Here is a 23,713-nt window from a genome sequence, read left to right as displayed (position 1 = left end):
GGCTACACTTTCCCCTAAATTAACTTATCAATACAGGGATGGGTATGTATACAGGTGTCAGTACATATTCGAGGAAGAGACTGTGTATTACATTAAGAATTCATAGTCAGATGTCTCTCGGTCCTCCCCCCCTGCTGGGGTCAGGTGCCAGGTCCTCAGTTATGTAAAAACAACCGTTCCTCGTTAAATGTTCCTTACAACTCCTATCTTGGCCTTACTTGTATCCATCACATTACCAGGAGGTGGGTTCTAGTGGAAAATGCCTTGTGCTACCAGCCCCTTTCCACTTCAAAGAGGGAACAAAACTGTAAAACACCGAGCACCATATTCTGCCCAATATCTGAAAATGCTGAAGAGCTGGCGTTGCCTGTGTGTACACATACAGCATACAGAACTGGCCTATTTGCAGAGAGCTATGTCTGGGAAAACAGATGGATCCCAAGGAAGATCAAAAAGTGACAGCCAGCTTGCTCGACAGCTGGCTTAATACGAGCCAGCAGTGTGCCCAGGTGGCCAAGAAGGCCAACAGCATCCTGGCTTATATCAGGAATAGCGTGGCCAGTTGGACTAGGGCACTGATCATCCCCGTGTACTTGGCCCTGGTGAGGCTGCACCTCAAATATTGTGTTGAGTTTTGGACCCCTCACTACAAGAAAGACATTGAGGTGCTGGAGAGAGTTCAGAGAAGGGCAACGAAGCTGGTGAGGGGCCTGGAGCACAAGTCTGATGAGGAGCGGCTGAGGAAACTGGGGCTGTTTAGCCTGGAGAAAAGGAGGCTGAGGGGAGACCTGATCACTGTCTACAACTACCTGAAAGGAGGTTGTAGCATGGAGGGTGTTGGTCTCTTCTCCCAAGTAGCAAGTGATAGGACAAGAGGAAATGGGCTCAAGTTGCACCAGGGGAGGTTTAGATTGGATATTGGGAAAAATTTCTTCACAGAAAGGGTTGTCAGGCATTGGAACAGGCTGCCCAGGGAAGTGGTTGAATTACCATCCCTGAAGGTGTTTAGAAGATGTGTAGATGAAGTTCTTAAGGACATGATTTAGTGCCAGAGTTAGGTTAACAGTTGTACTCAACGATCTTGAGGGTCTCTTCCAACCAAAATTATTCTATGATTCTGTAAATGTTTGACAACAATTCTCTGCCATTACCTTTCTGGACAGAGTGGAATTCAGCTCTGCGCTTGTGGCACTGTGACCATCTTCATTAAATGGTAATCCAGATCTATCAGAACCTGGCACACATCGTCTACCTTCTTTGCTTTTCTAGTCTCCAAGCAATGGCATGTAGTGGATCTAACAAATTAAAGTCAAACACATTTTTGAAGTCTGGTTTGCAGGCAGGAAAAGCCCCAATGCACTCCAGCAGGTAACAGGCCTTGTGGCTCTGTGCCCAGGCTAGAGCTTGGTGGGTGTAAACCCTCTGAAGGGTCAGGCCTTCAGCATCACCTGTGTCAGCTCACAAAATGCTTCCTGAGGCAGTCCTTACCCTCCCTAGGACAAGGTAATTAATACTCATTAACGCTTGCAGGGCCGAGGGAGGGGATCCCAGCCCTTGCCCTGGGCTGGTAGGGGGCACAGTCTCACCTTGAGAGCATTTCTTCAGTCAGAGGAGAAGGGGTGATGCTGCTCAGCAAGCAGCTGGGACTGCAGGAGCAAGGACTGCACCGGGCAGGTAAAGGGTGTGAGCATCTCAAAGCACTCTGTAATGTTTCTAATAACTCAAAGCACTTGAAAATGTACTTCAGTACTTTACTGTCCGATTCATTTATTAGCAGAAAACATGTTTTGCTGTAAGGCAGACAATTAACAGAGAATTTCTGTAATTGTCAGTCAAGAGGCCAAATCATTACTACTAGTTAATGCCTACTATTAAAATAACTGCTGTGAAATGAAGAGACAAAAAAATGCATATGGGAATTTGATAAAATATACAAAATATATAACTTTTACATTTCTTGATTTTAAATACATTGCTCTTTTTAATGAAAAACAAACATCCTAGTGTTCATTTGCAAAATAAGCACTGCAGGAGACGTCCAGTCTTTGGTGGCTCTCCCTGGTAAGCAGATGACATGCACCGCAGCACCTACAGAGTCCACAGGCTGACAGAGAAACCCCATTCACATAGTTCCTACTGACCAGGATAAGGACCCTACTGTGTAATCTCACTAAAAATTAAAGAAATAGGGTTATACTGATAATCAGAGCCTATAGAAGTTTGTGAGCCTCTGGAGGAATCTGTAGAAATATGGCAAGACAGGAATAAAGCCGGACTTCCAAGCCTTCAGCCTGATGAGCAGTTCCAAGTTTCATGCCAAGTTTTGTACAAAAATCTTCTTTTTAAAAACCAATAAAAAGGTAGAATCTTAACTCCTCACGAAGTACAGGTTACCAGCAGCATTCACTGCAGGGCAGTTATTTAATGTGTGTGATATTTGACTTGTATCTTGATTTACCTTTCCCTGTACTCAAGCCATCTATGGCATTTCCAGGGACATTTCAGTGTCAGCTGTTCCTATGAAGACATAGACTTCCTTACCAATTTTGATACCAGCTGACTCATCACTGTAAAACTTGAAGGGGCCTTAAACCTGCCCGTTGTTTTTTTTTCCCCTGGTCCTAACTCAAGTAGCAGAACATTTCCAATAGATTATAGAAACATGAAGGTTTCAGTGGGTGGGGTTGGGTGGACTTTTTAACCTGGACAGTGTTGTTCTGATCTGCAGAAAAAGCCAGGAGTAATGATTCTAACACAAGATGCTTACAAGAAGCTGGGGGTGGGGGGACGGAAGTATGCCAAAGTAAAATATTTATGATTTAAAACCAGATTATAATCTTGTTTATGAAACACCAACATTTGATTTTAACCTCATATGGAAGTTACAAACAATGAAACTATTAAATCCTTGATGAGAGGAAAAAAACCCTGTCTTTCTGTGGCTTGTACAGCATCCAAACCAACAACTTAATTCCCAGCCTCCAGACTCTCAATCTGACAGGAAAGGCATAGGGCTCTTGCAGCTGGATCTGCTGGCAAATTCATGACCCGGGTTCCTCTGCACTGGATTACAAGACCTGGTGAAGTGGTTTCCTCATGAGCTACTGTGAAAAAGGACTCTTGAGGTGTGATGCAAAAATGGATTTCACCATCCTTCCCTTGGTTGACAAACAGGATCAGACTTTTCTCCTTCGCTCACTACATGGTCCTGGGAAATGAAGCCATGTGTACCTTGCCTGGCAAGACAGCAGCGAGGCAGGAGGTCTGCCAGCTGCCTTGTGACATTTCTGCTGCTAACGCTGCACTCACCGCCCTCAAACAGCAGCCCTAGAGCAGCCTTCAGTCTAACCAGGCTCAGAGAAACAGCAGCTTCTCCAGCTCCAGGGAGAGCACATTGTCATGGTGGTAAGAGGATATGAGCATTCCCAGTTCCGAAGTCCAGGTACTCAAGAACAACGTTACACTATGAGCCATGGAGAATCACAGCTCCTTGCTGCAGCTCCAGGCATCAAGGGCTGTACCTTAAGTTACAGGACCAGTAGCTAAACTGGGTGAGAATGGACTCCCTATAATTAATGCCACATTAAGGATGCTTTGCACGCTATCCGATCACAGCTTTACTATCTAGTTGCAACCTTTTCCAAAGCCTGAAAGAAGCAAACAGAACCTACAGCAGCATCTTAAAACATTATTCCTTTCCCAGGACCTTAAGGAGGGCAGCAAAGGCAAGATGAATAAAATAACTGGGAAAAGGCCATTTATGTATCCTACCAGTGGCAGCAGAAAAATGTCTGAGGTGTTTGCACTTGAGAGCTGAGCAGAGGAGTTGAACAGAAAGTCTTGGAACATCTGCTAAACCAAACAGCTAGAGGTCATATTCAAAGCAGCAAACAGATGGCAGTAAGGAGAGTGATCTCTCAAAAGATGTTGGGTACAACTCCCTGTTCTGGTTACCCGTTACCTACCCAGCACCCCCCCAAAACTAGCAACAATGTCAGACTGCAGTTTCACTGGCTGATTTAAAGTCACCCTTGCTCCACATGCAAGAGATTGGCACCTGAAAAGATTCGGGCTATTCCACTGGTAAAGATCATCCTATCTAAGAAACAACAGGACAGCTGGCACTTTATTAACTTCTGTAGTCCCAGAAGCCTGTTAGTGAAGATTAACAAAACCTAAATGCTGTCAGTCTTCACAGAGTATGTAGGGGCCAGTGCGATGCATACAGCCAAATTCTTTCAGGCCTGCATCCAGAAGCTGAGAAAAAACAAAGCTAATTTTTGTCTACATCAGTTCAGATGGGCTGCACTTGAGGAAGCACACAGAGCTGCAATGCAAGTACCACTGTATAGAACAAACCTGCTATGGCAGAGGGAAGAGGGTATGTATGAGAGGAGAGACAAGCTTGATCTCCAAACCACTTACCTGGCAACCACTGCCATCCCAATGGCTTTGTTTCCTTTATACAAGCAGCCTGAGAAGCAAAAGCCACTTTCAGAAACGACAATTGCTGGTGATTATTTACCATTTCCTAAAAGATTCCCTTGATAATTGTAATTGAAGAATAGGCTTATTTCTGCATTCTGCTAGCCCAGAACTTAGAAATCCATTCCCTCAATCCATATACCAAGCAAAAAAAGATACCATTTTGTTATTACTCCGATCTACCAGTAATAAGCTTCCAGTAATAACCTTCCAGTATTTTTTGCAATGTGTTAGCCACCCAGTTACTTTCACAGAAAATACAAGCAGCATTTTTTCGTCAGGAACTTCTAAATTAAAAAGACCGTCAGCAAATTCTTTAAAACATTAAAGACATAATAAATAAACTTATTCTAAAAATCACTCTCCAAACAATAAATAAAACTCTTCCTTATTTGAAAGTGCAAACAGGCTGCATTATAAAAAGTACAGATCAAGACTGAAGAAGTGCTTAATTATTCAATAGTGACCAAGACACAGTTTCTTGCTTTGGTGCTGCTGGTCATCTAGTGATTTTGTTTTCTGGACCCCATCTAAAGAAAAAAACATGTGTGAAACATTAATACTATAGTAAGAATAGTCTAAATACTTAACACATACAGTCACACTGGAATAATGCTGGGTTAGGGTGGGGGAGCTTGTTTTCTTCCCCATACAGAGTAACATGCAATAACCATGGTAAAAGAAACGTACTAAGGAAAAATAGCAACTTAAAACAGTTCAGTGTTGAAAATGCAAGCACAAACATTCTTAGAAGAATGACCCCTGTTAAAGTTTATCAAACACAGTACCCCAGGATGAATCTTCCTCCAGCTGGGTCTAAAAACCATTACCAGAGAGAGGGACAAACAAGCCCTAACATTTTGCAGTGATTACTAATGACATAAACACTACTCTGAGCCCTTCCCTCCCCGCTTTTCCCTCCACTCATACAGAAATAGCTAATGAGGAGACTTTTCCACTACTCTAGCTCACTGCATGTTAGGAATTAACATGTAGTATAAGGCTATTCATGTGCTACAAAAAACACCCTCAGTCTTTTTTACGATCCTAGCATGGAGCTCACTGCTTTGAGTAACTGCCAACTCCCTATCTTTATGCTCCATATCTTCAGGCTTGAGGCATAAAAATTATTTAGCTTCTTTTTTCACATTATTTTTCTCTCTGGATGAGGAACATCTCAAGGACTGGTAGCTGACAGTAGATGCTAATGGTGGGACCCTTTTGTAGCACATAAAGGCTTAAACACGACTCATCTAAACTCTGATTTCAGATGACAGCTCCCTTGCTACAGGGGTGCAGGTCGAGAGGATTTTATGGTCTTTATATTATATACACAAAAATAAACGTTGATTGAAAAGCACTGGCAGAGATTCTACATCATAAAAGAACCACCGAAATGTTCTACAGAACATATTCAAATGACTCAAAGGAGTCCAATTTCTCTCGAAAAAGAATGGCATTCTTTATAGAACACATTATAAAGAGTCTTTATATAACAAAATTGAAAACATGATAAAGTAGTCTGGAATGATCTATATGCAAACCAGCACACTGTCGGCCTTGAGAATAGCACTGCTAGATTTTGTAATGTGTGCACCAATGCCAAGCATTTGTTAAAACAAGCTTGTTTTTGACTTACCATTAGTTCATCTATTCAAAAATCTCACAGTTTTCATAGCGGAATTTAACCATTGAAATCAAGATTAATTAAGACTAATCGATCCTACAGATATCTAGGTTTGTTTAAAAAGTGATCTCAGTCATAAAATTAATTGATGAAAATATACTTACTTTCCCTGGCTGTGGGGTCACGGAACTCAAGGGCACTAGCGTGCAATGGATTTAGTTGCCACTGGTAAAAGAAGAAGAAAATGTTCACTTATAACGGAAGACAGACAATCAAAGGGAGAAAGAAAAAGTACCCTGCAGTCCTTCACTGCCAGGCATGCCTGGGGGTGAGGCAGCAAATGAAAGGCTCCCCCTCCAACACACGCTTGCTTTGAGGATTAAACATTATTAAGGGATGCGCAGCCATTTAGTCCCTTGAGAAGGGGAAATGAACCTCTCAAGCTGACAGCACTGCAGTTTGTCATGGCAAGCACCCTGAGTGCAGGAGGTGCTGGAAGGGCCGACAAAATCACAGCGTGATGTCCCACATCAGCTGCTGTGCTGTGACAGGGAGGCTTGGAGAGAACTTCAGAGTGTGGAGAGACCACCTCAAACAACAGCAAGGCGTTAGAGGGAAATCTTAAGGCAGTTACAGAAAAGAGACACTTGGCCCCACTATCTGGCACAGCACTTCTTCTCAGTGTCGTGATAGAGCAACCTCTCAGTTACACTCACTTGACTTAAACAGCACAAGAAAACACCCTTCTGTGCTGGCTGCAGATGACTGCTCACTCCACCCTACCCCAATGATACCCAGAATTTTTAGAATATAGTACATTTAGACACTTACTGTAAATTTGCTTACACCTTCAAGTTCACCAAACTTCATATAGGATATGTCTGCTTTTTTTTTCCCAGCATCAACATCTCCTGCATAGATCTGCTTGATACCAGCACCTTTAATTAAAGGGACACATTCATCACATGGACATTTCGTCACAAATATCATGCTTCTCTCATCTGGCTTTATTTCTCGACACCTACAAGCAGTCAGAAAACAGAATTTCAGAGCTTTTATCTTGCTTTGAATGGTGACAAACTTGATACTTCACAAGAGCAAGCAAAGTGCTGTGTTATATACTCTTAGAAGCAACTTATTCCTAATCAAGTGCACGAATACATGGCAATATCTGGTTTGGCTTTACTATCTGTGAATAAAACACCCATCCCACCTCTCCACACACCACTGTCAAAAGCCTCAACAATTGCCACACTTTTGTATTTCAGGTTATAGCATGGTCCTAGCAGGAAGCACAGGCAGTGGCTTGTATCTGAAGGACGGGTGGCATGCATTGGAGTGAATATCCTTTAAAAACCAAGTTAACGAGAAGTTTGAAGTCCAGGAGTTGACTGTCTGTGCACATCTAAGTTCTGCATCATAGGCATAAACTAGACTGTGATTGCAATCCACACTTCATCATATTGACATCATCCATTTGTCATGGAATTGTTTCTGAACCATCTCATTCTTCTCTGTGGTAAAAATAAACCCATTACCTGAATGTCAAGGCATTCTGCTCCGCATGTATAATGTATCTGAACTTTCTGATTTCCCGATCTTTTTGTTTATCGTCCATGTGTGGAAAATCGGCATATTCAGATCCAGCAGGAAAGGCGTTGTAACCACAGCCTACAAAACACATTGCTCCTGTTCCATCACAGCTTCTCTGCAACAGTAACCAAAGCATCGAATTTGGAGACATTTAAACTGAGTACCAAGTCAAAGTGTTATGCAATGTATACTTTCACATCATCAGTTCATGCAAAGTTACAGCTGTTAAAAGAGAGCTCAGCTCTTGCTGACTGCTCCATGTCTGTACACAGCTTTTCCAGTATGCCCCACAGGAGCCACGTGGGCAAACGGCAACACCCTGCACCAGGCATTAGAGGCTTTCCTTTTAGCATGCAATACTGACAGCAAGAACAAAAAAGCCTGAAGGATTCAGTCCTTAAGCCCTTCTGCAATGTACAAAATTAAAGATAGCTGGAGCTAGTCCCTCATGTGCCAAAGACTGTTTCACATGTCTCTGAACAGAGCCAGTGACCAGTGAGCTGATCAAGTAGCAACTGGTGATTGAAAGCAGAACAAGAATCAAAATGGCAAGAGGTAACTGATGACTGAAGTGTGAAAAACAAATGAAGAGTATGTTGTAGCTGCATGAAGAATGAGGCTTCCTGGGACTGCTAATGTACATAATCAGAGACATAAAGAAATAAAAACTTTGTTTGGATGTAAACAAGGATAACAATAACATTTGTAGAGAAATATCACTTCGATCCAAAACGGAACGTGATAACACCAGTACAGCGTTTCAACTGCAACAAAAATCCTCAACAGATTGTCAGGCTGTGATTGCACTGAGAACTCTCCAAAAAAGAGCTGCAAAGAGCGGCCAAGCAGAGGAGGGCCGATGCAGAGTAGGCACAAGCTGCCTGAGCAACAGCTGGGGCAAAACTTTGTAGCCACAACACCTGGAATGACTGACAATGACCAGGGAAGCAAGCAGCCTGAAAAGCCAGGCAGGGACACTGTGGCAGTTAGTAAACTCACTTATACTTCCACTTCATCCTGACACCACAACAATGAACCAGTCATTAACTTGGTTAACCACAGAGTGAGAAGTGCAGCCTTTCTATAGCACTGTGCATGTGTAGGAAAAATGCACATGTATAAGCAAAATAACGAGCTCAAAGCCAACAGAAGTGTGTGAACCATGAGTGCAAGAAAAAGTAACTTTTTCAATACTTACCGATTTTTCTTCTGCCCAAATAATAGCTCCAACTCCCGTTTTATGATCCTCTAAAATACATAACATTTTAGCAGTAAATAACAAATAAAGCACTTCTAAGCTACCTGTACATTAACATATGACATACTAGAGTAAGGAATAACACTCCTTGCTGCTTCATGGACAGGAGGAAGGAAATGCAGAAAGATTCAGAGCTTCCAAGTCACGTCACAGAATCACAGAATGTCAGGGATTGGAAGGGACCTCGAAAGATCATCCAGTCCAATCCCCCTGCCGGAGCAGGAACACCCAGATGAGGTTACACAGGAAGGTGTCCAGGCGGGTCTTGAATGCCTCCAGCGAAGGAGACTCCACAACCCCCCTGGGCAGCCTGTTCCAGTGTCTGTTACCCTCACTGAGAAGAAGTTTCTTCTCAAATTTAAGTGGAACCTTTTGTGTTCCAGTTTGTACCCATTACCCCTTGTCCTACCATTGGTTGTCACTGAGAAGAGCCTGGCTCCATCCTCGTGACACTCACCCTTTATATATCTGTAAACATTAATGAGGTCACCCCTCAGTCTCCTCCAAGCTAAAGAGACCCAGCTCCCTCACCCTTTCAGCCTGCTGCAAAAGCTGAGCGTGCTTTAACGGCAAAGCCAGCCACTCTAAGACTTGTCTACATACATCTGTTCACAAATGCTAAGAAGCAACCAATACATATATCAGATAATAAAATGCGTGCCAAGAATATATGTGGACAGGTTCACTGACATAAGATGGCAAACTGATCAAAACATTTGTCTTGTTTACTAGTTAATTTAATTATTAATACTTAATTTCTGCCATTCTTAAGTTTATGGTTCTGTGGTCTGAATTCCTATCAAAATTAGTTGTATTTTATAACTAATTCAGAGACAAAATGTTAGCAAGTGGATTTTGGGGGGTGTTTTCTGTCACCACCATGGGACTGTCCCCATTATGTGACTTGGAAGATTTTTATGGAAGCTTGAAATCTTCCCCAGTAGCTGTTGATGAGAGTCTTAACCAGTTAAAACAGAGCATTATCAAGGAGAAAAAAAATGTTTCAGGCTTCCAATGATTAATATTGTAGAAAATGCTGTTTCAATTAACCATTTCCATCATCCTTAGTATCACTACCACATACCCACTCAAAGAGGGTCCTTCCTGCAAAGGATATGTTTTGTGAGCGCTGACTTTATTTATATTCTGTGTATTTATTAGTCATCGATGTATATTAAGCCAGCTTATAAAACATCCTATAATCGAAATATGTGTGTACGTGCTGTTATTTCTTTTTATTTCATTACAGGACTAAAGTGGAATAAAAGTTTGCTCAAAAACCAGACCTGAGTCCAGGCTGAACAGCACAGATAAAACTGGATTTTGTTGCCCCACAAATAAGTACTCAAGATGGGTCATTCTGTCTTGCTCTGTACAACACTAGTTGTACATAATGCTCACAACTGTTTCCACAAAATTTCTAAATTACTTCTAAAAATGAAATGTAATCTCATCTACAACTTCTGGTGACCAAATTTGCAGAGGGTAGCCCCCAAAAAAACATCAAACCAAGACCAAAAAAGGTACAGGTTCTACAATATGAAGACCCACCTTCACAAATGACAAAGTCTGTATAATTCAAAAGGCACATTCAGCACCTGACTTGATAGGTTGGTTTTATGTGTGCATATTGGGGAATTAGTTTTGTTTTAAGCTGTAAATATGTACTACTTATTTGTTTACAAGGGTTTTTAAAAAAACAACTATCCTGTCTAGATGAATAAACCATCACTAAGGAGTACCATCAAGTTTTAAGTCTTCATATTCTGTAACATCTGGATGAACTTACCACTGCATTATTACCCAGCCAGAATAAAGTAGCTAACAGAAGTCATCTGTATCAAAACAGAGTCAATAACTGCCCTTCCACCCTGAAAGCCTGTACATCACAACTCCAGCATCTTTGCAAAGAAAACCCATATCAGATATATAATTACTTTTAGTTATAAGATTGGAACTAGGAATCTTAATATAACCATACTTAATGCCTAATGGAAGGATATAATTTCACTGCTCTTTTCTGCAGAAGTGTAGGTAACATCTGCAATATATTGTAGGTAATAGTTACAATATTTGCACTTATTTGATAACAATTTGATAACATCTTGGAAAATCTCAGTTAAAAAAAAAAATAGCCTCAGAGCAGCCTGAAGAATTTAAATGTCATTGTATTCTATTTTCAGATAGGTGTTGGACATGTTGTCAGGGCAGGCTTTGCTAGCACTGTGTGTGAAATACCTGCCCTGATTTTCTCTTGGAAAGCTCAGTGTTTTCACATGCAACACTATGTACCCCTGTGAATTTTCTATTACTACTGCTGCTACTGTTTCACAGATGTAGGAATGGAATTCAGCAGAAATGGAATTCAAGAACGTATTTGGAGAAAGTAAGACTGAAATCAGGAACTTGCTCTACTTGTGACGCCCGTTCTTCCTTCATTACTGGAACAACTCACCTGTCCGGTACTCAAGTAGTCTGGCTTGTATCATACAGTGCCTTGCAATTTCTTGGGGCAAACCCTGATGGTCTGTTTCATTTGTTCGCCGTGATTCACTGTTGTAAAATCCAAAGCATCCAAAGACGGGGACGCTGGCAGCGACTGTTGCCAAGACCAAGACAAGATCTTTCATATTTTGCCTAAGGTTGCTGAAGTATGGATTTTCACAGAGGTTCTCCAGTCCTATTGTCATCAATATTTGCTTGTGCATTTCTTCACTTGAAATTAGGAATAAACTTTCATACTCTTTTATTCTCTCTTGTCTACACACAGTATAAAAGTCAGTATTCAAGTCAGGCTGAGATTTTGCTATTTTTTGAATAAAATCAAATTTGGTGGAAGTTTCTTCAACAAATTGCATCATATAGCACACCAAGGGCTGAAGCAACACACACACACGAGCACGACTGTTTGACTTCAGTCTTTCTACCGCTTTGGCATCTAGCTTTGCATCATCAGTAGTCATGGGATTGGATGCCTCGTTCTGCAAGCTGATTTCAGGATCTGCAGGCCAGTAAGAAATCCTGTTCACCCCAGCTGGAAGAGAAGACAATGCAGCAAAAGGAACCATGCAAGCACAGTGGAACATAAACCTAATTTTCAAAACATTATTGCCTAACACTGTTTTTACTCCTTTAAGGCTGTGAGTGCTGTTTCACTGGCACCTGGACAACAAAAATGCTAACATGTACAAGTATCAAGAGCTTATCAGACTTGATAATCAGACTATAGACCAAATTTGTCATTTCCTAAGTTCCAAGATCCTTGTGGCAGCCTAATTTTGCATCTCACTTACAACAGATACAATAACACCACACAAAAAAGCCCTGATAGAAGTTGGTGCTGAGATTAAAAACTAATACTTGCAGAAGGGCTGTACCAGCAGATCCCATTTCAGGAGGTGAATAACCTGCCTTGTCTTCATCTCCCTTGGGAAATGGAAACCCTAAAGTACTCCCTGTGATTTCTGCATAACGAACCAGCCTCCCTCTGGTGCTACTGACAAGCTATGGGAGGACAAGGAAAAATGTAGCAATCTAGGCTTTGTCATCAGGCTTAGGGTTGCCATGGCAACCTGCAACAGGTATGTCAGAATCTCAGCAGTGCATCACACCCAAGAGACGAGCACCACCAATAATAATAGTTGCACAGAGAAATAGTGTCTCAGTAGCAAACCTGAGTTTCTTGATCATCAGCTCCAGGAAATGCACATTGAATACTGTTGTCAGCCTTTTTGGAAAATGTCAGTGAAAATATCAGAGCAAACAGGCTTTCTGATACCACCAGTCACAAGTATAACATTTACTCCTACTCTACTACAGTCATTGCTTACCATTTACAATCATTTTTAAACAAGTCGAACACGGTTTTCGAGAAAAATAAAGATCACAGTTTTTAAGCCTTGATCCGTGTTTTATGAGTGCAATCTGTCCTGCATGCAAGTCTGTGCTGGAACAATGAAGACCAACAATCTTCATGTTTTTCACCACAACTAGACCACTCTTCTTCACCTATAGAAAAATGCATTAATATTATTATTATTTTACTTTTTTCCAACATCAAGTGACTTGTCACAAATTCCTGATTTTTCTGGTCATTATTTTCCCATAACAAAATCCAGAAGCAGCATAGAAAATCATGTCAATTATAGCTGAAAATCCCTGTGAATCATCCAGCATCTGTACATGCTCATGAGTTTAATTTCTGTCTTAAACTTGACCATCCTGGGAGCCTATAGCTTCTCTAGCTTTATTTCTGTCTCTTCATTTACAGAAACGAATCCTCTGTGGAAAAAGTCTACGTACCACAAACAAGAGCCTTTACATCTGGATTCACATGTAGTGTGAGGAAACTGGATGCAGGCTAGTTTGATGAAGCTGGTGAAACAGATCCCGTTATGCAATCCAGCTTCTACCAGAACACTGTTGCCTTAGATACGTACATTGTTCCACTTCTTTGTGGTTACAGAAGTGAGGCTGTACTATAGCCCTGCATTTAACCCAAGAGCCATTCCTAACTGAATTACTAAATTTGAAACTGCTTTTGAAGTCTTTATGGTGCTGTCCCTCTTTCAGGTCTAGTCTGGGACATACCCAGCTCTGAAAATTAGGCCTGATTGTCACTCAAATTATATTCCTATCTTTTTGTCCTGGCTGACACATGTGCTATGGATCTTAGCACATGAGCATGCTCTGCACAAAGTAGTAATCACTCTAAAGAGCACAGTAAGAACTCTGACCATGAAATGAAACATCCTGTTCCAGGACACTCTGAAAATGCCCTTCTGCTTTGAAGTGTAACTGGCAGCTATTTACGAGACCCATTCTCAAGGACGGTTTCTTTTCATTGTCACTAAGGTAGTTGTCTACAAGTTCTTCATCAGCAAATGTTTGAAGTAGTTTTGCACACCTCCACTGTATAAGAGAACTCTTTTACAATCATGAACATCGACACTGTAAAGAATATCTCTACACCATCAACCACACTGGTTTTAAATTTATAGTTGGTATATACTATGAACTGCATGGTATACACCAGTTCTTCTTTCTTATGCTCTTTGAAATACCCATGAGCATTTTTTACTGTTTCACCTGTTGGGGGGTATACCTTGCTTTTCAATGGTTTTTAAAGATAGCAAGTTGTTTAATCTTTTTGCTATTTTTCTCCCACCAGTGGATTTCTTTCTGCTTCTAAGAAATATTTGAAAAACTTCCACCTCCCACCCCCCGACTATCTGTCATGTAAGAGCAGTTAGATTAAATTCACTGCAGGAGCTATTAGTATATGTTCAGAAAGACCAATTAATGGTAAATGTAGACATTTTACCTGTGATTTTTTCTGTTGCTCATCTGAGGGAAAGAGCTCCATCCAGAGACTGAACAAAGTAAAAAGATTGACCTTAGAAAGTCTTGGCATTTGACCTGTCATTAGAAGAAAAAAAAGAAATATTAAATAATACTTATAAAGCAACCCCATATTGATGAAAAATATCTTCCAAGTCTTCTACATCACAGCTGCTACAGAACCTGTTACATCAACCACTTTGTTATTACAGCAGCTAAATCCACACTGTCCTCTTCAGGGTAGTAGCTGTCAACTCAGGATGCTCACATCTGGATGCAGAGATCAGATCTGTGCAACAAGAGAAAGTGAAGAAACTTTCACTGAAATTCAGCGAGTTATTTCTACTCAGAGGCAAACAGCAGAAATCACAGATCAGATCCCACATGACTTAATGTGCTCCAATGATTCACAGATGCTTACAGAAATTTGAGACACAGCTTGTGATTCAGCTTCGGGCTCACCACAGAAGAGAGCAAAAACATCTAGTATGCATCATGGTCTTACACTGATACCCACAGCAGGAGTGGATGAGCCATTGTGAAACCTCCCAGTTACATCAGTTAGGTTGGATTTTTACAAAAATTTAAACTTATTGCTCGGGCTGTCCTGACTAAATGACCAAAGAGGTAGCAAAGAACCCTTTCTTGGACCAACCACCTCATGCTGTGTTGTGCTTCTACTCAGAATCTGGGCATTGCCCTGTGAGACCCAGAGCTCAGCACTACTGAGTGTCCCACAATCGAAAAAGGAAGAAGTGCTGCACTCCTCACCGATGCTTGCACCATTCCAGATGTGAAATCATCTTGCCTCACACCTGGCAAGAAGTTGATTAAGTCTTCAAAACATTTCTGGTCCCTATTTCAGGGATGCTTACAGAGAGCTGCAATGAACACATATTCCTCTGCAGGTCTCTCATGCACTGTCTGACAACAGCATTATTTCTGGTTTTATCCCTTCCTTCAAATGTTTAAGTTTTTGCAAAGGAGGAAAAGGCAGAGGCAGAAATAGAGAAAAAACATTTCTTTAAGTAAGATCGCTTCAGTAGGGAAAAGGGTTAGTTTAATGACACATCTGTGAACTCAGACAATTAGGTCAGGACATAGACATATGCAATCCATGACTGGAGCAACATTTTCAGACAGTATTTTAGCAGCTTTATTCACACAGAAGTGAGAGTAAATTTATTAGTGCTTTCGGAAAGCAACTCTAGACCCCTCAGCAGCACCACCCAATGTCACACTGCCCACTGCTCCTTAGGTTGCCCAGCTACACTCCCCACTGCGCACATCCGCTGCAAGGGGCACCTGGTTGGCACCACCAGACACATGTTACATGTTCTCATTACTGTCCCTGTTCACTCCTGTTGTAGCACACACATGTACAGTTTCCAAATGGCAAGCTAAAATAAAAAGTGCAATTTATACCAACTCACACATAACACCATCATGTTTTCTAAAATGGGTTACAATTTGGCATACAGAGCAGATTTAAAACAGAATACACTAGAAACAAGTTTGAATTACTTTTTTTTCTTGGACCTAATCTCAGCAAACTGAAGAATCTACTGGTTCACAACCCTGTTGTGAATTGACATTAATTTATAATGAGAAGCAGGAGAATATTATGATGAAAAATGAAGGACCTGTGGTCACAGTTATCATATCTATGTATCCACGTTTTTATTCACTTATGTAATTCAATGTCCCCTTAAGATCAACAGAGAATACTAACTGAAGTGGTCTGGAAAAAAAGGCAGAAGACATCTTACAGAATTAAAAGCAACTACAGAAGGCTGGGGAAGAAAAGGAATCAGGCTCTTTGCTACTGAGACCAAAACCATATATGAAAGGAGCACTCTTCAGGCATATCAAGTCCTCACAGCTTCCCTGCTTTACACAGCTTCCCTACTTCACATAAAGGTATGAATTCATTCCTCCAGGTTATGGATCTTGCTCCAGCGAGGCACAACATGCTCCAGGGAAAGAATACTGTGAAATCCAGTGGCAAAAACCCTGCTGCTCCCACACCTGCAAGCAAAAAGGAGCAGGGCACTATGCATCCGGACGGGGCTGAGATACAGGATTATGCCACAGTTGCAATGTTGGAGTCCCCGGGTCAAAGTCTGAAAGGCTTAAAATGTCATCTTACAAGTACAAAACTAACACTGTGCTTTGACATCATCAAGAAGGAGGAAATCAGTGGCATCGATGTCCGGGGAAAGGAAACAAGAAACCCTTTTCAGAGTTCATCTTCTTTGCTTGCTTGGAAGCAGGATTTTCATACAGCTAAGGAAGAAACAAACCCCATTTACCCATCAAGGAGGCCCGGCAGCCCAGTTGTGGTCCTCAGTCTGAGAGCTATATATACAGCCCAGGGGTGATCTGTATGTACAGCCCACTCCCCGGGGACCGCAGTGACAGGATACAAAAAATCAATCAAAAGCCACTTAATTTGGGCATCCTCAGCCTTGGGAGAAAGTTGCTCTCTAGTAAATTTGTACAAGGGCCCTGTTATAGGGGTTAGTATAAGCCCCTCAGAAGGCAGGCACTTCTATGCACATTTAATACACAAGAAGTATACATGGTACAGAACTGGAAGAAGAAATCATTTTGACAGGGGAGGGAAATGCAAAATGCAAACATATGTTACCAAAAAGCCTTATGAACAAGAGCACAAGCAAACAGGGGGGTGGCGAGGGAGATACTTTATGACATTGTCTGTCAGGGGCAGGATCGCTATGAAACAGCATTGAAGGGGAAGACAGGAGCTCTCCCAACAGCCCCGGGGAAGCCTCACAAGCGTCCCGAGGACAAATCGGACAGTCCGGTCATTTCGTTAAAGGCCCCGCAGCACCCGCGAAGGCCGGTCAGCACCCTTCCCCCCCATCCCTCCCCGCCGGCCGCTACCGCCCGTTCCGCACCGCTCCCTCGTAGCGGGGCAGGCCCGGCCTGGCCCCCCGCCGCCAAGTCCCCACACGGCGGGCGCGGAGCAGTACTCACCGGCCATGCTGTCCGTCTGCGTGCTCGCCGCGCTCATCCGCGGCGCCCCTGCCGCCACCGCCTCCTCCGCGCCGTGCATGGGTGCCGGTCCCGGTGCGGGCGCCGCCCGCTGCCCCCCGTCCGCCCCCTCCCGTCCCAGCCCGGCCCGCCCCCATGGCCGTCTCGCTCCTCCCTCAGGGCGTCGGCACGGTGGGGGCGTCCGCATGGCAACCGCCGTGACTGGCGGGCGCCCAGGCCAATAGGAAGCGGGAGCGAAGGGAAAGGGTGGGGCTTGTGAGGAGGCGGGCCGGCGGCCGTTGGCCAGCGGAGTTCTCAGTAGCGGGGCTTTAACGTTGGAGTTTTGGGGGTCTTGGTGGGGTTGTCGCGCTGGTTCCTGCCCGCTGGGTGCGGCCTCAGGGGGAGCATCAGCCCCGTGCACCGCGGGCCTGGCCCTCGCCCTCATCCCCAGCCTGGTCCTTGGCGGCCTCCCGAGGAAACCTCAAGCCCGCGGGCAGAAAAGGGACCCGAGGGACATCCAGGGTCGCTGGGCCTGGCCGGGCCGGACCAGGCCAGCATCTGCTCCCCAGCACAGGTGTTGCTTCTACAGCCTGCTTGCCAGACAGGGGGTTTGCAGGGTGAGGTGTTCTGTTTGTTGGGGTCATCTCTCTTGCCCCCTGATAAATGTTCTGCTAGTTCAGCTACCTTGGCTAAGTGTGTGAAAAATCGTGTTCCTTTCTTCCATTCCTGCAGCATGACTGTTCTTCAAGTGAGATGTTACCCCAGAAAAACCCGCCTTTACTGCTTGTTTCCTCTGGGGAATAAGGGGAGCTTCCGCAGGTGTCCTTTTGTTGATAGGAACTGTCACTTTCCAGTGCAGATCTATTACATGGCAATTACCTCCATGTAGGAAAATTAGCAAGGCCATGTCTATGAAAATGGACCTTTTTAAAATCTCTCAACATATGTGCTGTGACTGCTGTGCTCTCTCTGCTGATGGCCACCAGTACTGATACCAAGCTCTTTGCGTATGAATCAATGTTCATGCTCTGGAAGACTTGTTCTGGGGTTGCTGCTTCGACTATTTAAGGCCATGGTGAGAAGAAAGGCTGGAAAAGAGCAGAAAAGGGGCTGGGGTTGTTTGGTGGGTTTTTCTGTTTCTTTGTTACTGGAGGTTTTTTGTTTTGTTTGCCTTTTTTTTTTTTTTAAATTTTAGTTTGTTTGTGGGGTTTTTTTGTTTGTTTTTTAAACAATCTTTGCCTTGATTTGAGTCAATAATTAATGGTGTATTTACCTCTTGGATATCAAGGCATTTGGCTTCTGAAAGATAAGCTAGTTAGATCAGTGGGATTTGACTGCCTCTGTTCCTAGGCTAACAGGTTAATGGGCGTTAAATTAGAATATACCCAGACTTGGTATTTAGTATCTTCTAGGAAGAGAATGACTTGTAATTAACTGGATAATTCTTACTGATTAGAAAAGGGCTGTAGTGTGCAGTAGCTTCAAGATTTTGAAACTTAATACAAGGGAGTTACTTCATCCACAAACTGGGTACATTTATAAAAAAACAGTGAATGGTTCATGAAGGAAATGTAATACATTTCCTTTCCTTCTGAAAGTGGCTGAGGTATCAGCTGGAAGTACATAAAGTTCCAAGAGGGCTGTGGACTGAGTCTGGTGTAAAGAAAAAGAAGAACAGCATCAGCTATATGTTGCAGTCATTAAAAATAAATGCCCAAATCGTTTTCCAGGAAATAAATCTCAAAGGGCAAACTTTCAGAAGGAGCCCAGTGCCCACAGAAGGACACTCAAACTGTTTGCCTTGTTTTTGCTGGTCGAATCTCTTGACAATGCTGTGGAGAGCTGAAGAAAAGACAAGGTACCAGCAGGCAAATCTGCACAGCTGAGGTGATGTTAACATCCCCTAATTAGTTTGCTACTTGGGTCTCCCCTTCCTTTTCTCTGGTGTGAGACTATTTTCCTGGAGCGATGCTTGTGGGATTCAAGGGCAGAAGGGTTTTTTTCCTCCCTGGGAACTCTGTTAAAAATAATGGTGGTTCAGAGAAAGATTGGGAACTGCAGCTGAAGTTGCGCTTGTGATGTTTTCAGGAATGTTAAATGAGGATGCATTTTGATGGAGCTCCGGGAGCAGCTAGGCCTCACTGCAGGGACAGGATCACCCTGTCTCAGAAGAGCTTGCCCCAAAGTTTGGACTCTTTGCCAGGGAAACAGTGCAACAAAAGTATGCCTGTGAAAGTCATCTCCCCTGAAAGTTATGGTTGTAGGTGTTTGTGTAAGTGCCATGTTTAACATATTTTAATTTCTTTGTACCTAGCTCAGAGGTAGTTTAATTGTATGTGGAATCTTACCCTCTGAAAAGAATTCAATATTTGTGTATTGCTATGAAAGTGCGAGAGAAGCAGGAAAAAGCCCAAGACTGACATACCACTTCCTGCATATGCAAAATTAATTGTTTGTCTGCTGCCTCATCCCCCTGCTCCTGGGAACTGGGGTGAAAGTGTGATGTCTGGGTCGTGTTGGCTCTCCAAACACCTGTGGTTAGCTGGGAAACAATTCTGGCTATCTCATGTAGTGGCAAAGAATACAGTTTTAGAGTTCAGTGGTGTTTACTCTGGCAGGAGATTGAAGCTCCCTGCCTGGATGGGTCAGCCAAACTGGAAGGGGGTTGCAGACAGTTATTTTCTACAAGAGATGGCTCAGCTGCAAATGATGCAGCTGGAACAAGAACCAGAGCCTCTGCTACTGTTCTCTACTTACTAGTGTTACAAAGGATTTGAGGCTTGTGCTCTGGCAGTTTATTCAGCTTTCACCATAGGTGTCTAGAGGGATCAGCCATCATTAATAAGCTCTGCTAGGCCTCATAAATCTGCCTGGTCTGTATAAACCAAGGCATCTACCTATGACCTATGGGTGTTTTGACCATAGCCTCTGTGGTGGAGTGTTTAATGACTCTGTCACTTTTTCTCAGTATCTGGGTATGTAGAAGCTTCTCTGTGGCTAATTTTTTTTTGGAGATAAATCCATAAATTTCTGTCACTTAAAAAAAATTCAGAGCCAGTGGCTGTAAACATCCTATCTTGAAGAGTTTCAGGAGTGAGTCTTAGACCATCTAGACTAAAAGGACTAAAAATTACTAAAAGGATTCATGAGGATATGACCTGAATAAATACAGAATCTTTTGTGAATCTCCAAGTCAGAACACGCCTAGAAACTGGGTGATAGCATGGATTAGGTTATGAATTGCTTCTCTCTGAGCATCCTTTCGTTTCCCAAATGGCCTAAAATGGATTCCTTTGTTGTGCAAGTTACTGATTATTGCATGACTATCCAAGATGAATGTTTTTCTGATTTGGAAAAATTCCTTTCTAGAACCCATCCTTATGAACGGCTACAAAATTATGTGTGCGTTTTCACTTACCGATCTCCCAAATGTGTCTGGATCATCGCCAAAAGCAGAAGAGAGACATTTTGTGTTAAAATAGATCTGCAGCAAGCTAAATCTGGTGGGTAACACCTTTCGGTATGATCATCTCCTGGTATCCCCAAAACAAACCAATGCTTACAAGAAGTCTCCCTGCTCTGTTAAATTTCGTGGTGGTTTTTCCACTGTGTTGGAGAAACAGCTTATCTCACCAGTAGCTTGTTGATTCAGGCCACAGCTTTTTGACTTGTGTGCTTAAGGGCTTCCATTCACAGCTGGGCATGGAGGTGGAGCTTTCTGAGCTCAACAAGCCCAAACTAAGTGGAAATCACAGCAACAGTGGCCTCGAAGTTGCAATTAGCTCATTGTGCTAACTGCCTTCTTCATAAGTAGCATTCTTCATAAGACAGGAAGAAGTGTAATTTGCAGATATACGCTGTTCTATGCTGTTTTTCCATCTAATTCTTATCTTGAACTTAAAAGCTCTCAGTGTACTGGGACTAAAGTATTTGCTGCTCCTGTTTGCTTCCTATCAAAAGCTGCAGCTAAAAGCTGGAAGGCAGCTGGTAACAGCATCTCCGTGGAGTGTGAGGAGGACACTTATTCACTTCAGGGCCAAGAGAGACCATATGATTCCCTAAAAATCTATCTACATGCGAATGGCACTAACCCTAGTGCAGAAAGCATCCCTGCCCAGGGACTAAATGTGCTTCTTTTGACAAGATGACAATGGAGAAGAGCACAATAGAGGAACACAATGAGGAAGACAGGTTCTTAGCCTCACTGTCCCTTTTAGATATAATTCAAGGTATTCAGCATTTCCAGTTAACCAGCATGTTAGCCTGTGAGCTGCCATTGGAGTATGTCACTCTACAGGTTGGCAAGAGTTTTTGGATGGGCCTTTTTTGCTTGAATCAGACCTACTGGAAAACCTACTGCTTCTGTCAACAGCTGCAGTTTGTTCCTGCACCTGTGTTGTACAAACCAAATTAATTCAAGTGACTGATTGCTTAGCACCCCTCTCCTTCCACCGTCTCCTTTACTTGGTGAACCCATTTGCTGCAATTTCTCATTCCAAGTGCCCGGAAGGCTCTCATCTCTGATATATTCCAGCTTGATCCCATTACCCCTTGTCCTATCATTGTTTGCCACTGAGAAGAGCCTGGCTCTGTCCTCGTGGCACTCACCCTTTATATATTTATAAGCATTAATAAGGTCACCCCTCAGTCTCCTCTTCTCCAAACTAAAGAGACCCAGCTCCCTCAGCCTTTCCTCATAAGGGAGGTGCTCCACTCCCTTAATCATCTTTGTTGCCCTATGCTGGACCCTCTCCAGCAGTTCCCTGTCCTTCTTGAACTGAGGGGCCCAGACCCAGACCTGGTAGATGAGACAAAGCCCATTCCTAATGCTCACTCTGCCAAAATGTCCTGTGGAAGTTGTTAGGTCAAATTGTCAAATCGCTTGTGTTCTCAGACCTCTGAAGTGTTTTCATTTGTGAAGGCACCTGTGATCCTTCAGTGCTACAAAGCTGTGTGATTGTCTTGGCTCATGAGCTTAAGGATTGTATCCTCTTGAGTAATTTAACAGCCCTTCAATATAGAAGTGCTTGCAGTGTTTGCTGGGCTTTTCTGGTGCTTCTTGTGTCATCATCAGTACGGTTCTACACCCTCATCTTGATGGTATATCTGAACTGAGAATCTCTTTCCTCATCCCTGCCTCTTTTGGGGTTGATATGCTGAGAAAATGTGTTCTTACATCGCAGTTACCTGCTTTGCAGTGTCTTTCTGCACCTGTGCACTACAGGTTTTAGATCCTGACACGTGGTTTGCTGCACTGCCATTCACCTGGACTTTACACCTACCCCAAAGTCTTAGCTGGAGTATAATGATATACAGCGACGCCAATCATCTGTTTCAAAACTAGTAAGAAGAGCTTACTGTGCTAAATTCCTGGGGTTTTGGATCTTTATTCATCTCTAGCAGTTCCACTCTGACCCTTGGTTTTCCCTCTGGATTTGAAAAAAAAAAAAACAAACCTCCTCATAGAAAGCTTTACCAGTGAGCTACTAAACATCACAGTAACAGCTAGGCTCATCAGTTCATATAGGAGTTCACAGTATCACAATATGTTTGGGTTTGGAAGGGACCTCAAAAGATCATCTAGTCCAATCCCCCTGCTGGAGCAGGAACGCCTAGGTGAGGTCGCACAGGAACATGTCCAGGCGGGTTTTGAAGGTTTTGAATGTCTCCAGAGAAGGAGACTCCACAACCCCCCTGGGCAGTCTGTTCCAGTGCTCTGGCACCCTCACTGAGAAGAAGTTTTTTCTCAAATTTAAGTGGAACCTCTTGTGTTCCAGCTTGATCCCATTACCCTTTGTCCTATCGTTGTTTGCCACCAAGAAGAGCCTGGCTCTGTCCTCGTGGCACTCACCCTTTATATATTTATAAGCATTAATAGGGTCACCCCTCAGTCTCCTCTTCTCCAAACTAAAGAGACCCAGCTCCCTCAGCCTTTCCTCATAAGGGAGGTGCTCCACTCCCTTAATCATCTTTGTTGCCCTACGCTGGACCCTCTCCAGCAGTTCCCTGTCCTTCTGGAACTGAGGGGCCCAGAACTGGACACAATATTCCACATGTGGTCTCACCAGGGTGGAGTAGAGGGGAAGGAGAACCTCTCTTGATCTACTAACCACCCCCCTTGTAATACACCCCAGGATGCCATTGGCCTTCCTGGCCACAAGGGCACAGTGCTGGCTCATGGTCATCCTGTTGTCCACCAGGACCCCCAGGTCCCTTTCCCCTGCACTGCTCTCTAATATGTAATTTCCCAACCTATACTGGAACCTGGGGTTGTTCCTGCCCAGATGCAGGACTCTACACTTTCCCTTGTTAAATTTAATCAGGTTATTCCCCGTCCAGCTATCCAGCCTGTCCAGGTCTCTGGATGGCAGCACAGCCTTCTGGCGTGTCAGCCACTCCTCCCAGCTTGGTGT

General features: G+C 43.2%; 1 protein-coding gene across 4 annotated transcripts; it reads right to left on the bottom strand.

The window, feature by feature from the left end:
* Positions 1–1,762: 1,762 nt before the first annotated feature.
* On the bottom strand, positions 1,763–17,402 carry CDADC1 (cytidine and dCMP deaminase domain containing 1; the record flags this gene model as incomplete). 4 transcript variants are annotated; one of them, XR_013923573.1, is made up of 10 exons in its annotated part: positions 1,763–1,883; positions 3,772–5,015; positions 6,277–6,337; positions 6,944–7,133; positions 7,651–7,820; positions 8,904–8,953; positions 11,419–11,997; positions 12,794–12,971; positions 14,287–14,381; positions 17,304–17,402. XR_013923573.1 is itself a non-coding variant. In XM_080363268.1 (9 exons), 9 exons carry the CDS (start codon positions 17,380–17,382, stop codon positions 4,942–4,944), a joined length of 1,476 nt encoding a protein of 491 aa, XP_080219394.1. In that variant the 3' UTR covers positions 1,843–4,941. The 4 variants fall into 4 exon arrangements, 2 of the variants coding, with proteins under 2 accessions (XP_080219394.1, XP_080219395.1); XM_080363268.1 differs by having other exon boundaries at positions 1,843–5,015; XM_080363269.1 differs by lacking the exon at positions 17,304–17,402 and having other exon boundaries at positions 1,843–5,015; positions 14,287–14,388.
* Between the last annotated feature and the right edge of the window lie 6,311 nt (positions 17,403–23,713).

The sequence above is a fragment of the Nesoenas mayeri genome (assembly GCF_963082525.1).
Source record: "Nesoenas mayeri genome assembly, chromosome: 1".
NCBI classification, from domain to species: Eukaryota; Metazoa; Chordata; class Aves; order Columbiformes; family Columbidae; genus Nesoenas; species Nesoenas mayeri.
This window is presented reverse-complemented; position numbering and strand designations above follow the sequence as displayed.